The sequence below is a fragment of the Marmota marmota genome, unplaced genomic scaffold (assembly GCF_001458135.2).
Source record: "Marmota marmota marmota unplaced genomic scaffold, marMar, whole genome shotgun sequence".
Lineage (NCBI taxonomy): Eukaryota > Metazoa > Chordata > Mammalia > Rodentia > Sciuridae > Marmota > Marmota marmota.
In genome coordinates, this window is record NW_026000075.1 from 4,155,937 (window position 1) to 4,172,620 (window position 16,684).

Here is a 16,684-nt window from a genome sequence, read left to right on the forward strand (position 1 = left end):
TTAAATGCTTACTATAATACAAGACTTTGCTAATTATTTCTATACACTAGCAATATTACTTAGAAGAAAATAGATTGCATTCACTAAAGCAAAATGTATATTTCCTCCACTTTAATAATAGTAATAATATATAAAAATATTGTACCTATGATGAAGAAAAGCACAAAATCTTAGAGAGAGCCAGGAAAACACTTCAAATTATTATAGACTGAATAGCAAGAAGGAGAATGTAAAACTTTAACATTGTACATTCCTATTCCAATATTAAAGCTAAAACAAGTTAATTCTACCCAAGTTAATTTATAGGTTTTATGAAATTCAAATTAAAAGTCAGGTACAGTGGCATCTACCTATAATTCTAGCTACTCAGAGGCTGAGGCAGCAGGATCAAAAGTTCTAAGCCAGTTTGAGATACATAGGGAAACCCTGTCACCAAATCCTACCACATCACACCCCTCAAAAATAAAAATTTTCTTCAGAAATTTGACAATATGGTTTTAAAGTTAGGAAGTATAAATAGCAGATAATAGGCAAGAAAACAATCAAACAAATCAAAACTCAATAAGGAGACGGGCATGGTGGTGCACGCCTGTAATCCCAGCCACTTGTGGGGCCGAGGCAGGAGGATCGCGAGTTCAAAGCCAGTCTCAGCAATGGCGAGATGCTTAGCAACTCAGTGAGACCCTGTTTCTAAATAAAATACAAAATAGGGCTGGGGATGTGGCTCAGTGGTTGAGTGCCCCTGAGTTCAATACCTAGTACCCTCCCTCCCCCGAAAAAACACCACTCAGTAAGGAGATATTCATCTTTCTTTTTAGCCAATAATCTATAAACTTAGTTTGAAGAGTCCAAATAGTGGGGAGCCTTATATTGGGAGTCTTATGTGAGTTATTTATACATAACAAATTACCCCAGATTTAGCAGTATAAAAGAATGTCTGTGATCTGTCATGGTCTCTGTGGCTAGGAATCTGAGAGTGGTTTAACAGGAGGGTTTTGACTCCAGGCCTCTCATGAGGTTGCAGTTTTCTGCAGGGTTGGTTAGAGCTGGAGGTCACTCACATGGCTGTTGGCACTCATTCTTTGTTACTTGTGTTTTTCTGCAGGGCAGTTCAAGTGGGGCAAGTTCTCAAAAAGATCAAACTCTTAGTCTTTAAAATAAACATCTCTTTCAATAAATTCACATTCTTATTGCTTAGGAACAAATATTTCTGGGTACTAGTAACTAAGCTTTGTTTCATTTTTCTTGTTTTAGCTTTAATATTGGTATAGGAAAGTAATCTCTGAATCATATAACATAGGACAGGAAAGCATTTTTGGTCCTATAATTGTCCAATACAGGCACGGGAATTACGTTGGTTCAATTTTCAGACATACAAAGGGTTTTTGGCATAGATGAGCCTAGAAGGGACTGGAAACTAACTTTGGTGCTAGAATAGACTTCACAGAAGAGATGTCATGTAACCAAAGACCCAAAGAAAAACTAAACTGTTTAAAGTCAAAAATATTATTTGTAAACAACAACAACAAAAAAAACCTGGGAGTATTATTATTATTATTATTTTAGTGCTGAGGATTGAACCTAGGGCCTCACACATGTTAAGTACTTGTTCTAGCACTGAGCTAAGTCTAAGGAAGTATTAGTTGTAGCATTAACTGACAATAAATAGGTTGACATTCTTAAGTGTGTTTATATAAACTCATCATGTACAACCATGTACATCATGTACAACCACAAAAATGAGAAGTTAAACTCTATGTATGTATATGTCAAAATATATTCTACTGTCATGTATAACTAAAAAGAACAAATACAATAATTTAAAAGAGTGCTTACATAATCAATGAGATTGCAAAAGAAAAATATATGATTAGATAATTTAAAAAAATAATTAAGAAATAAATAAAATGTATTTATTTTATTGCCTATTAAATTTTAAAGAAGAAAAAACTTGTAACAAGCAATATTGTGCATGAATTGTTAAATGATCATATTCAGAGAGTGCCCAGTGGGAATGTTGAGTGGGTCAATGTTTTAGAAAGGGAATTTGGCAAAAGATACTGAAAGCTTTAAAAACGGTTATTCCCTTTGATTTATTAATTTAATATTATAATAATATAAGAAAAACATTAATAAATTTATGTTATTAATCAAGACCTATGAACAAAGATGAGGAACAGTATAGTGTTAATTGTATTAGTGAAAATTTGAAGGTACCTCAATGCCCAACAATACATGAATGTTTAAATTATACTATGTATGCAGGATGAAACATTGGAGCCATTACAAGTGCCACTTTCTAGGATTATTTCTTGAAAGTGTTTATAAGTGAAAAATGGCACATATATAGCAAAATCCAACTTCACTAACAGTATGCTTTTTGTGTGGAAAAAAATCTGAAAGAAAATAATACAAACTTGGAGCTGGGGATGTAGTTCAAGCAGTAACACGCTCGCCTGGCATGCGCCGGGCGCTGGGTTAAATCCTCAGCACCACATAAAATAAAATAAAGATGTTGTGTGCACTGAAAACTGAAAAATAAATATTAAAAAATTCTCTCTCTCTCTTCTCTCTTAAAAAAAAGAAAATAATAAAAACTTAAAATGCACTGTATGACTGAAAAAGTCAATTTCTGCTTTATATAATTCTGCTACTTTGAAAATATATTACTTGTTTTTTTTTTCTATTTTAAAAGATTTTTTTATTTATATTATGATCTGGTGCTTTAGTCTGTTTTCTGTTTCTATAACAGGATACCTAAGACTAGATAATTTATAAATGAAAAAAGCTTATTTAGCCTACGATTCTGGAGGCTGGAAGTGCAAGATCAGAAAGCCATATCTCCATGTGCTGTATCATAACATGGTGGAAAAGCAGAAGGGCAAGCTGGTGAGCATGAAAGAGGGAAAACACAAGGGGAAATCTCACTTTAAAACAATTTGTTCTGGAGGTAGCTAACTCACCCGTACCCCATGAAAACTGTATTAATCCCTCTTAATGACCAAATCGCCTCTCAAAGACACCTCCTCCCAGCGTTGCCACAATGGAATCAAACTTCAACATGAGTTTTGGAGGAGACAAACTATATTCAAACCATAGCACATAAATATAGAAAAATGCATAAAACATATGTACAACTTAATTATTTCAAGTTCTATTTCTTGACGGCCACCTGTGTCAAGAAACAAAACTTGGCTGACTATTCCAAAAAGCTTTCATGTCCCTTCCCCCAATCAAAATCCCCACCCTTCTACCTCCTGTAAAGTAACCAATATCCTTACTTTTATTTTTAGTTAAAAAATGTTAAAATGTTATTAAAACATCTGAGAGGCTATTTTGCATGATTTGGTGATCAATTCTTTGCCTTTTATTATAACATAACCAAGTAAGCATGTTTAAATATTATAATTTAATTTTGCCAGTATTTTAAATTATTTTAGACTTTTAAAAACCCGTACATTCCCTTTTCAGTCCCTGTCCCCTTTTTTCTGTGTCATTTAATTATGGAGGATATCAGGTCATCATTGTTCTGTAGCCTGGAATTTGTTGAGCTCATAACTATTTTAGAGGGTATTCTTTCTGTGCCCTCTAAGTTTCTTGCATGCCCACAGTAGAATCTACAGATTTGATCAGAAGCTGAAGAGTGGGTGGTTTAGGGAACCTTTCTACTTTTCCCTCTTGTTCTCATGTAGAGTTCACAATGATGGTGACTTTCAATCCATGGTCTTTTTGCTCCTCCTCTTTACTAAACTGAATCTCTTTCCTATTTTTCTAACCTATACCATCTGGACTCTCAAAGCATTTTCTCTCACTCTGAAAAAGGAGTTTGGGTTGGTGAGTTCTGAGAGTTATGGGACCACACTGCTACAACCCCTCCAGAATTTGTCCTGTATCCATTGTACAAATCTGCTCTTGGAGTCTGCAAAGCTCTGTTTTTAGATTGGCCCTCTGAGCTTTCCAGGGAGCCCACGAGCTATTAGGTATTCTTAGGCCAGTTGCCCTGATGGTTCTCTTCTTTTCTCCTGCTGCTGCCATACAGGTCTTGCAGCTGGATGGTTTGTCTCCATTCCCACTGATATTTTAAGGTTATGGGGATATTTCCTCATAGTAGTTGGCTATAGGCTTTTGGTATTGCTGCCTATTTGGTGCATTTTTTAAAAAAACTTAAAAGGAAATAAGGGAGGATTAAAAATTGTGCTACTGCTGCCAGTTGTGGTGGTCCATGCCTGTAATCAGAGCTACTCGGAGGACCACAAGTTCAAAGCCAGCCTCAGCAATGGCGAGGTGCTTAGTAACTCAGTGAGACCCTGTCTCTAATAAAATACAAGATAGGGCTGGGGATATGGCTCAATGGTTGAGTGCCCCGGAGTTAAAAAAAAAAAAATGTGTCATTGCTGTTGCAATTTTTTCATTATTCCTTTATACTTTGTTTTTAGTAAAAATGTTATTAAAACATCCGAGAGGTTATTTTGCTTTATTTGAGATTTTTGTGTATTGTGCTGCTCTGATTATGAAGGAAGGATTGTGTTAAAAATCAGAGACAAAGAATTTTTGAGTTTTTCTCTGATGGTTTAAAGAAAAAATAGAACTGGAAGACATGATATGATATGCTATGTCCTGAATATGAGAGTAAAGATGTGTGGAGTCTCAAATGATGATGCAAATTTCCATATGAGAGAGGAGTCAGACCTGACAAATTGCACCAGTCCTTACAAACTAGTGAGTGTTTCTCCCCTTCTGATTGAGGTACAGAATGAAGATTCATGGTTTAGATTCCTCAAAGTCTCAAATCATGCTACCAAAAGTATGTTAGAACTATCTTCTTAGTAAATAAACTAACAAAAAATATAGATTTGCTTAATGTGAGATCTAGAATAATGAAAAATATTTATTCTTTTTTAAAAAATTTTATATGTTCTTTTTAATTATACATGACAGTATAACGTATTTGGACATATTATACATACATGGAGTAACTTCCCATTCTTGTGGTTGTACATAATGTAGAGTTACACCAGTCAAGAATTCATATATGAACATAGGAAAAAAATGTCTGATTCATTCTATCATCTTTCCTATTCCCATTGCCCCCCCCCTTCCCTTCATTCCTCTTTGCCTATTCCAGTGAACTTCTTTTCTTATTATGTGTTAGCATCCACATACCAGAGAGAACATTTGGCCTTTGGTTTTTGGGGATTAGCATGATATTCTCCAGTTCAATCCATTTACTGGCAAATGCCATAATTCCATTCTTCTTTATGGATGAGTAATATTCCATTATATATCCATCCATTCATCTGTTGAAGGGCATCTAGGTTGGTTCCACAGTTTAGCTACTGTGAATTGAGTTGCTTTAAACATTGAAGTGGCTGCATTACTATAGTATGCTGATTTTAAGTCCTTAGAGGGTATATGCCAAGGAGTGGGATAACTGGGTCAAACGGTGGTTCTGTTCCAAGTTTTCTGAGAAATCTTCATACTGCCTTCCAGAGTGATTGCACCAATTTGCAGTTCCACCAGCAATGTAAAAAAAGGTACCTTTTCCCCCACATCCTTGCTAACATTTATTGTTACTTATATTCTTGTTAATTGCCAATCTGATTAGAGTGAGATGAAATCACTGTGTAGTTTTAAATGTATTTCTTTAACTGCTAGAGATGTTGAACATTTTTTCATGTATTTGTTGACAGATCACATTTCTTCCTTTGTGAAGTGCTTGTTCATTTCCTTTGCCCATTTATTGATTGGATTATTATTATTATTATTATTATTTTGGTGTTAAGTTTTTGACTTCTTTGTATATCCCGGAGATAGATGCTGTATCTGAGAGGCAGTTTTCTTTGTTTTAATATGAGAGTTTTCCCTGGATAAATTCAGCATTTCCCACATAATAGTTACACTAAAAAGACAGCTTTCCTGTGAAGTACAATTGTCAGGCACTGTAATTCCTATTATAGAATAGTGGAAACAGAAATTCTTCATTTATTCATAAGTTTACTAAATGTATGGCCATATAAATATATCAGGTCATTAAAATTCAAGTGCACAAAAATAATTATAAAAAAAAATAATTGTAGTCTCAATGTTGCGATCTGTTATTTCTATGGAGAGAAAATTTTAATTTTGTTAATTCCACATACTCATAGTAATTCATCTATGTTAATTCCAAATCTCTTCTGTCCCCAAACCATTTTTAGCTAAAATGTTATCTCTTCAAAATTATCTGCCTCCCCCTTGTTTTTCTGAGGACAGCTTCAAAATTATTTGGGAGTGAGTAGGGTGAGGTGGGGAGGCAGGTGGCCAGGGCAGGTATCTGATTGTCAGATGCAAACACCTCTTGATTTTGGCCTTAAAATTTGGTATCTCCTTTTCCATTGCCTTTGGGTCACTGGTCTGTTTTCAGGTCTGTCTGTATTCATTCTGACCTATAGGCTCTTTAACCCTCTACAGCCCTCCTGCAGAAACTTTGAATGGTCTTTAAAGCCATAAATACTAAAAATAAGAACAAGCTGGGAGCACCCCTCTTTATGCCCAAACAGTTTATGCTAGCTTGCTGCCCTCTGTTGGTTTACTGAAAGAAAGCTTCTGAATCTTGGTTCCTTTAACATTCCCAATGCGAACAGAGCTCAGATACCCTCAATCTTTAGATCTTCAAATATATTCTGGAGTTCTATTATTTCTCTCTCCATGACTTTTTAAAAGTTATCTCAGGAACTGTGTGTGTGTATGGTTGTGTATATCCTCAGGCCTTTCTTGGGGATATACACAAATGCCTCTGTATTTGTAGCAGACTGTATTTTATTTACAATTAACCACACAACCCTGTCCCCCACAACCCCAAAAAGGATTATAATCCATGCCTATTGCCATATGATTTACCTATGGAAGAAACAGACTTTCTACTGACTTGAAGTTTGGCCATATGAAAGGCTTTTGCCAATGGAATGTCATGACACATGGATGAAGCAGCCTAAATGCTTCACAAGTTTCTATGAGCTCTTCTGATCTTTTTGTCTGTCATGAAAATTGTCCAAGTCCCACATAAGGGTTCTTCTTCAGCATGGGACAAGAAGACCCTTGGAGCAGAACCTTGGCTGACCCACAAAATATAATGTACAAGCAAGAAATAAACTTATGCAGCCTTATCACTTTTTTTACAGTAAAAGTGATGAATACATTGTTTGTGGACCATTTCTTTTTCTTTCAGTTCTTTTAAGTCCAGCTATTCCAAACCACAAGCTCTGATTTATGAGACAACTGTTACTGCCATGAGCTTCAAATGCCTATTAAACAAACATTGTGGAATTGCCACCTTCTTTCTTCTGAGACCGGGAAGGAAATGCAGTAGCTGCCTGAGAATATAAGACCAGGGATAAAGAACATGAATTTTATGTGTGCATGCAGAGCTGGAGGGTGGGGCCCCTCAGTTAACTTTTTTAGATTTTTATCTTGACATGCAAAAATGCATACAACCATGAAATTTAAAACTTGAAAACTCCAAGACATGTATTCTTCCTGCAGTCAGGGATTTTATAGAGCAGATCAACTATCTCTTTAAGTAATTAAAATGTAGGGCAACACATGTTGTGTATCACCAAGGTGTGTAGGGGAAGTGCTATAGGAGCTTATGGAAGAGGCCTGGAAGAATAGGTAGAATTTGAAAATGCAGTAAGAGGGGAGAAAAAACATTTTGTACTCAAAATATAGATCAAGCTAAATCACTGAGGTGGGAAAGTTAGTGGCATGGATGGTACCCTTGAGTAAAGGTAAGGAACTGTGGGAGGCAAGAATGGAAAGGCAAGCGGTGGCCCAGTCATTGTCCTAGTTCAAAAGTGTGGACTGTGAAGTTCTACCACTGGCTAAAGCCATATAGAAAAAGTGCTGCAAAGTGGATTTCAGCTGCATTTATTTATTTTTTAAAGCAATGTGGCCATTTAAAAATCGGACACATAAAGTATATGTACATACACAGTTGGAAAAACAACTCAGTTGATGGATTACTCATCCCAAAGGCCATCATTGTACACTAGCTGTGCATGTTTGCTAAATGGTTATCTTTACTTATAAAATGATTGCTGATTTGTTTCTGGTATTGGATATGGCATGATTCTGCCAAAGAAAAAGCCTTGATTTTTTTGCAGAAATTTGCCTAACACTAGAGCACATCTTACTAAGATCTCCTTGGCATTTTAGTGATGAAAACAGCCACACAACAGTGCAATATACTTGATACTATCAAACTGTACTCCTAAAATGGTAAATTTATGTTTAGTTTACCACAGATTAAAAAAAAAAAAACCAGCCCATCTTACATGCTGAAAGTACTAACAATAGTAGAATTTTATAGCTGGAACTCCTCAGCTTATTTAGAATTTTAGAGCTGGAATGCCAACCCCGAAGGTATCCAAGTTGGCAAAGAGAGAGATGCAGTATCCCAGCGTTAGTCAGTCTCTTTCCTGGTTCTTCCTGCCTTGAGGGTGAAGCTCCGTTGGTCAGGAGAAAAAGTCTCCAACAAGTCTTGCTCACTTTAGTGCAGGGGGGAGAGAGGGCAGGTGCGTGGGTTCTTGTGCGACGGGAGGCCACCATGCGGGCAGCTGCGCTCTTCTTCCTCCATCCCGGGGCGGAAGTGCAGAGAGGTGTAGTTTGGCCTTCGTAAAAAAGAGATGAAAGTTGCAAAAGCTCTGCCCAGGCTTCAGCTATGAATCAACTTTCCAGGGTCCACGGTGAACAGCTCTTAGGAGTTGTAGGTAGAGACGGGCAGTGGTGCACCTTTTTTCTGACTCATGCCTTTGTTTCTTGTACGGTCTCAGTGCGAAGCCCCCGAACTTGTGGTTGAAGCACCTGCCCCACGCTCTGGCGGTGGCCAGGGATGCTGAAGCCGCAGTCGTGGTTGTCGCCGCCGCCGCCGCCGCCTTCCGTCGCTGCCGCTGGGCCTGCTCCGTCAGGCACATGCGCAGTTGCGACGCCGACCCGGCGCCCTCAGTCTCCTCCTCCGCCGCCTCCCGGTTCCGCAGTCACTTCCTGCAGCTGTTTCCCTGTGGGTAGGGTTGGACTGACTTTTGACAGTCAGCCTTCAGCTGTGGAGGGGGCTCGGCGGCCGCGAGCGGAGAAAGTTGCTCCGAACAGAGGCGGGGTGGAGCCGGGTCGAGCCGGGCGCGCAGGGCTGGCGGCGGCGGGCGTCCCGGACGGACGCGGCGCCGAGACTGCCGGCGCGTCCCGGGGGTTCCGGTAAGTGCGGGCGACTGGGAGCCTCAGGGCGTTTAGGACGATACGGGAGCACAGGACTGGAGGTTCCTTTTTCACGCTGTTTTTCCACCTGCCCTCCACGTGACGGTGCCTGGACTGCTCTTATTTATCTGTTTTGAGCATTTCACGTGTACTATTTGGATCATTTGTGCTTGCAGCTGCCTTGGCCCTTGCACTAGTCCTCACCCGAGGGGAGTCGGGGGATTCCATCTTTCGTGATGGCATCCTTAGGGGATTGAGGGGGGAGGTGTGTGTGTGTGTGTGTGTGTTCGTGTGTGTGCATGCACATCTCAGGAATGTGAGGTGTATGTGGGCGATGCTGAGGTATCTGTAGCTTTGATTCACTTGTGTAAACGGTTCCCTAGGATTCGGAACCGACATAGCTGAGACTGGAAAATATTTGCCCGTTTACCAAGGCCTCTTCCCTCCCAGTTTCTTTCGTTCTTTTGGGTCTTGCTTATATGACATATCTTGCCTCTGCTGATTGTTTTTCTGGTTTTCTCGCTTGTATTCTTATTGCTGCGTTCTGATGACCTCTGAGCAATGCTGCCCTGACTTTCCCTCGTTTCCAGAATTCCCAGTGACAGTCTTCCCCAGTTTGTTGAGGTATCAGAAACCTGTTTCTGTATTCTGTTCTCTTTCCTCTGTGGATTTCTCCAAATGAGAAAGCGATTGAGTTCAAATCAGTATGTGAAGAGTAGGCCCCAGTCCAATCATGAAAACTCAGTATGTTACAATAATTCGTTTTCTTTAAACAGGTATATTGTGGAGCTTTGATTTTAGTGTCCTCTCAAAACCTTTACCAACTAGGACATTAACCACCATAAATCCTTCGTTTATGCTACTGCAAGGATCAAATTGAATGGTTTTTAAGATCTAAGGAATAGCTATTTATATCAGCTTTCAGATTAGTCTCTCTTAAACCAATGCAACAGTCGAACGGATCTGAGTCACATATGTTTTGGGTCTTTATATTCCATCATTTGCGCATTCACCAAAGGCTTGGTTTTATTTTAGATTTGTAGTTTTTGCTAATTTTTGTTTACAAATGCAGTAATACTTCTTTCAGTCATCACATAAAGCTCTTTCAGGGGAGTTGATTTTATGTTGATTGTTAAATATAACAGAAGAATTAATTTCGGAATAGCTAGCTACTCTTTAGACAAGATAAAAAATGCAATTGCAGGTAAGTAAGTCTGTGCTTGGCAAGACTATTTTTTTTTTTTTTAATTCCACTCCTCTGGAAGGAAGCTTTTTGTATTTTTGTGCCTTGAAGGGCCTTTATTTTGATGGAAACCTGTAGATAACATCGGGGGGAATCACATACTAGAGTTTCCTCCAGTGGGAGTGAGCTTTTATAAAACAAGTCCAGACTTGTCTCAACAATTAGTAGCATTTGATTTTCTGTCTATATTGCTGATTTTTTTTATACGAATGTTTGACACCCTTCTATACCTTTTCTCTTAAGACCCAGCTGCATGTTTATGGCAGCTTAGCATCAGTGTAACTGTACACATTGGCTAGGTAACCTTTAACATAATCAGTTATTATAATTAGGTTGTCAAACTTTAAAAAAGCTGGTCATTGTCTCTTTAGTTTCCCTTTCAAAAATATCCGTATCCGTCTTTGCTTTTTGAATGTCTTTGCTTTTTGAATGTCTTTGCTTGATTTTTAATCGAGAGAAATAGTACCATTATAGAGAACCTGATGTTTTAGACATTTTAAATCTGTATTGCTTTTTTGTTTATGTTCCTGGAGATATGGGAAGCATACTCCTGCTTGTGAGTCAAATGATAGTATCACTTTTCTAAGTTATGATTAATAAGAAGTATTATTAGATTATATGATTTTTGCATTTTGTCCTTTACCACATTAGTTCCCACTTACAGTGATTTCTTCTCCTGCCCCCAGACCTTGAATTTAGTATAAAAGTTGTTACTTAATTACAATTTCTCTTTGATATATATTTATTGAATTTGATAAGACATCCTCTTTTAACTTTTCGAAACTTGATTCATTTTAGAACATCTATACTGCCATACATATACATTTCATCCTGATGGAAAATTCCAGCAGCTAAAAATAGGTATATTCTATTGACCAAGAAAAGAGGTGTTAATAGTATTGAGAGTGGAGGGAATTGTAGATTTTGAAATAAGGATTCTAATTTGGGTTAATTAGAATCTTGGGAACTCAAAAGGGTGTACCCATGATTCATTTTGAGATAGTCAGAATTAAGATACCATCTGGGTGGGAGGCAGGAGAAATCATGGATAAAGAATGAAGAGAAAGTGGACCATTTTGGGTCTTTTCTAAGGAAAATAGAGATTATCAGTTATTTCGTAAAATAGGCGAAAGAAATTGTCTGAAGACTAAGAAACTGGAATTATGATAGAGCTTATTTTAGTGTGATTCATTATTCCATTGGACATTTACCAATGTGGCTACCTTGTTTTCTGCACATAGTTTACCTCTTGAAGGAGGTATATATGAGATGGTATCATCAACTATAGGTAGCAGTCTGAGGGGTGACTGATGTGGCCTGGAGAAGGCAGGCCTGGCTATGAGGGACAATCCTTTGAGTAGTAACTTGCTAATTATTTCCCTTGGAGAAACACAGGACCAGCGATGCCAAATCATCCTTTTATTACACAAAACCACAGATCTCTTGATTTTTAAGTATTGACAACTAATTCAATTTTAAAAATGAAAGCAAAACAAAACACGATATTCCAAATAGCACATCTGTGGCTCTATGTGGCCCACAGGCTGTTTGTTTCAACCTCTGCTCTAAGGAATCATTAGCTCAACTAAATAAATATTGCTAGTTGAATACTTTCTTTTTCTTTTTTGGTGCTGGGGATTCAACTCAAGGGCACTTAACAACATCCCCAGCACTTTTTATTTTTTATTTTGAGACAAGGTCTTGCTAAGTTGCTTAGGGCTTTGGTAAGTTGCTGAGGCTGGCTTTGAACTTGTGATCCTCCTGCCTCAGCCTCCCAAGTTGCTGGGATTACAGGCATGTGCCATTGAGCCTGGCTAGCAGGCATACTTTCCATTTATTACTGTCACATTTTAATTCTGAGTTATTCCTACAGCTGCTTGGTATTTGAGCTAGTTGTGGAAGTGCTTTAAGGATTCTCAGAAGTGATACTCTTTTTTCTTTTTTTTTTTTTAGTCTTGCCATCATTTAGATGGAAAAGAGATATTTTACAAGATCTTAGCCATTTTTTTTTCTTTTTGTCTGTGCATAATTGTCATCCAGAGTGCTTAAGTATGCCTGAGGGAAGGGGTCTGGATGAGGTGACCTTTGATGTCCATTTCAGCCATGTGATTTTTAGATTTAATTAGCTATGGATGCAATGCTATTAATGTTCACAGACTAGAGGGACGGACAGCAGTTGGAGCTGTTTCAAGGAAAATAAAGCCAAATCTATAGAACCATTCTCAGTGGAAGAGCTTCGTGTTAATGTGAATGAACTAGCAGGGAAAGTTTGCTAGATGAAACAAAAGGAAAGAGGTCCCAAAGATGGTTTTGGAAAAGTAGGGGAAAGAATCAGATGATGATGTCATTTATATATCTTGTTGCTAAGGTCTCATTTTTAACTGTTTTTTGTTTGTGTTTGCTGTTGATTTAGATTTGAAGACTCAACTTCTTATCGCCTATTGGATTATGCCCACAGCTTTCCTACCCAATGATCCTCTTGCAACAGGCCGGGCTTCCTCCACCTAAGCGACCTTCATCCTCTCCTCCTATGTCAGTGGCCACCAGGTCTACAGGAACCTTGCAGCTTCCACCACAGAAGCCTTTTGGGCAAGAGGCATCCTTGCCTCTGGCTGGGGAAGAAGAATTACCTAAGGGAGGGGAGCAAGACTCTGCCCTGGAGGAGCTATGTAAGCCCCTGTACTGTAAACTCTGTAATGTCACCCTGAATTCAGCACAGCAAGCTCAGGCTCATTATCAGGTAAGGGAAACTCAGGTATTCAGGCTCTGCCTATTTAAGCACTTGCTTTTCCACATAAGACTGACTATGGAAAATCATGAAAGCTTAGAGAACAACTAAGTGTTTATTTGTTTGACTAACAATAATAATGTTCCTATATAAACATAAGTATCATTTTTCATACAGTGATTCTCAACTGTTTACACTAAGTGGCATTTGGTAGTTGACAAGTCTTTGTGAGCAAATGTAAACCTTTATGCTGATGTTTGAACTTGTGGTTCTAAGGACAACATGATGTGCCAAATTCAATTCAGTGGAAAATCATTTAGACGCTAATTCAGTTTGCATCAGTTGAGGTACTCTCTCCATATTATTCTCTTGCTTTCCGTTTTTGACTTCAGCTCTTCCTGTATAACCCTAAAGAAAACACAGATGTCTTTGTAGTGAGAATAAAATGACATTGGAGTATTGAGCTCTGTTCATTCTCATTAGTGTAAACTGCTTTAAGATTTAAAGCTTTTACCTCAATGTAGAATGGAGAGTGGATTTTAAAGGGTACCATTACCTAAGAGCAAATGTGAGATTAAATTTTTACTAGAAAGAGAGGATATAGTATTTATTTTTATTCTAGGTTGTTGACTGTATGAAATTATATAATCTCTTTTTCTGGAAAAAAGTGAAGTGGGCACTAATCTAGGCCAAACCCCACTGAGTGGAGATTATCTTCTGGGCCATCATTAATTTGACTATCTGTTTTCTCCATGAATGTCTCTAGCAGTCAGACAGCTTGGTAGAAAGCTGACTGTGACAAAGGTATTTCTTCTACTCTGATAGTATAACTTTCCCTGGTTTGATTTTTTTGTTTGCTGTGTAAATCTTTTGTTTTGATCCCAATGCCTGGACAATTGTTTCACTTTGTAATTGTGCACCAGAAGTATTCTGATGGTGAATTGTTTTCTGGGGATTTAGGAGAAGGCATGATATGTAGCTTCCCTGGAGCTCCAATTGTTTTGCCCTTAGTGGCAGAGTTGAGTTGATTCTCTCTCTCTAATCTTGGCCTTGTCATCCTTGGTTCATAAAGGCCTCCTCTGGTCTTTTTTTTTTTTTTTTTTTTTCTTTTTTTACATTTTCTTTTCCTCCATTTCTGTTCTTACTCCCTTGGTGTATCACTCCCTGACACAATGGGTTTGATATAGGGTCTTTCTTTGTCTGTCAAGGAATCTGTTAGGACGACTAATCACAAATTCAAAATTCCACGTTAACTTTCTTCTTCATTTATTTGTGTGGGATGTTCAGTTTTATAACCTGAGGCTCATTGTGAAAAATCAAGCCTGAATTCTAACGTTTTGGGTTTGGGTTATATAAAGCCCTTACTAAATCATTAATGGGAGCTAATCATTAATGTGTCATACACATAATTGCCTTTTAAGAAAGAGTAGTTTATTTTGATGAAGGAAAACTCTTGGGCAATATGTAATTTTGTATGCACATACCTCTTATCCTTTTTCTCCAGCATAATTTTTTGATTCTATAGACAGTGATGGATGCTCTGGGTTATGCATAGAAAGAATTCAGCTTAATGCAAGATTATTGGATTATAAAGCTTAAACTAGATAAGAAACAGCTTTTTTTTAAATGTACATTTTTGTGTGTGTTTGCTCTAAGTTTTTTATTTGACAAGATATGTAATTACACTTAATTTTATTTCCCTCAGTTATGCAGTGAGTAAAAAATTAGAAAATAAGGGAAGAAGAATTTGACAGATTCAATAATCAGAATTTTTAAGTGGAAAAGTTAGAGGGGCAGGATGGCTTGTCAGAAGGGACAATTCAATTAGCCAAACAGTAGGGTAAAAATAAAAGCAAAAAGGAGAGACAAGTGAATTTTAAAGGAGAGGTTTTTGTTTTGTTTTTAAACAGAGAAATCAGGGTGGAGAAGTTTATGTATAAAAGTACAAAGCAATTTCATTAGAGTAACATGGAAGAAAGCTAATGCTAGAAGTGAAATCTAGATTTGCATTTAATGGAATTGGTCAGGATGAAGGAGTATGGATCCTAGAGTAGATGAGAATCAAAGGACCAGAGCTTGAGCATAACCTGGAGGTGGGCTAACCAACAGGAAGGAGGACATGGAAGGTGAGCCTGGGGGGGCATATCAAGGATTGCATTAGTAGACGGTGACAACAACTGTAAGACCTATGAGTAAGTCTTAGCAAGCACTAGGAATAGGCAGAGTGACAATGATTACAGAATAACAGAACAGGGTGGTTTAGGATTAAATGAGATAATGGACATAAAATTTTATTTGAAAGCTAAAAAATCTACATTGTAATTTTAATACAGAATGGATCATAAATCCATTATTTAGTTATGTACAAGATAAAAGTGGTCACTGTCAATCTGTTTATGAGCCAGAAACACCTTCATGTAAAGTGATGAAACACTGTGATTATATTACTGAAAACTTTTTAGTTAATAACATTATTGAAATCCCAAAGTTTCAAATTTCCATGGGTATTGTAAACAACTGGTGTTTCTGTATTCCATTCCCATAATCTGGGGCACACTGTGGAAACTCCTCCATAAATACTTCCCTTTAAGCTTACTACCATTTCCCCCTGACATCCCTATGTCTCAGTCTGCTGCTACCTTATCAATGAGCTGGATATATCCTCACACATATAGTTTTATTCCCAGAACTTTTACAATATGGTCAGGCTTCAGAACATCTTCAACTGTTGTTTTATTTTTTAATGAGATTATCTAATTTTGCAGTCTCAAAATCATGGCTTTCATTATAATTTAATTTAAAGTCAAATTTTTTGGAGGAGAAACATGTCTTCATTTTATTAAAATCTGTCTGTATGCTTCAGGTACTTAGGGCAAGCCTGGCATGGAATAATATAACACTGTTTCATTAGCATAAATACCCAGGGGAAGAGCTGCTTTAAGATGGAAGGTTATTAACAGAAATAAAAAAGCAAAAAGCATGGACAAAGTTTCCTCAGGCATCCACAGTTGAAAGGCAGACACTGTTTGTCTGCTAATTTGCATGTCCATATGAAAAATAAGTAGTTACTCAAAGTGCATTTCTAAATTTTGTCATAAACATACATTTCTCAACAAAGCCCATCATTATGTACAACTACAATGCACCAATAAAAAAATGTGGAAAGAGGGCTGGGGTTGTGGCTCAGTGGTAGAGCGCTCGCTTGGCACACATGAGGCACTGGGTTCCATCCTTAGCACCATATAAAAATGAAATAAAGGTATTGTGTCCACCTACAACTAAAAAATATATTTAAAAAATGTGGAAAGAGAAAAACCCCATACATTTCTATATATAAGACCTAGTATCAGATAACAACCTGTTGAACTATCTAGATTCATTAGTAAGAGAGACAGGACACAGGTTAAAAAAAGTAGTTGTAGAATTATGATGCTGAATGTAGTGGTCTTAATTCATAATGTAAAGAATACAATTTTACCCCAAAT

General features: G+C 37.5%; 1 protein-coding gene and 1 long non-coding RNA gene across 4 annotated transcripts in view; one reads left to right on the forward strand and one right to left on the reverse strand.

Annotated features, from left to right (window-relative positions):
- Positions 1–7,132: 7,132 nt before the first annotated feature.
- On the reverse strand, positions 7,133–8,984 carry LOC125620053. Its single transcript, XR_007351641.1, has 2 exons — positions 8,394–8,984; positions 7,133–7,352 (listed from the first exon to the last, which is right to left on the reverse strand). It is a non-coding gene; the product is annotated as an uncharacterized LOC125620053 (long non-coding RNA).
- A 47-nt stretch (positions 8,985–9,031) lies between these two features.
- Zmat3 (zinc finger matrin-type 3) overlaps positions 9,032–16,684 on the forward strand; it is a 34,017-nt gene continuing 26,364 nt past the window's right edge. For 2 of the 3 annotated variants that reach the window (XM_015494245.2, XM_015494246.2), the window contains exons 1-2: positions 9,032–9,228; positions 12,885–13,211. In XM_015494245.2, the coding sequence (XP_015349731.1) occupies positions 12,942–13,211 (270 nt within the window). In that variant the 5' untranslated portion in view covers positions 9,032–9,228; positions 12,885–12,941. The other variant, XM_048814253.1, reaches the window with a different exon arrangement.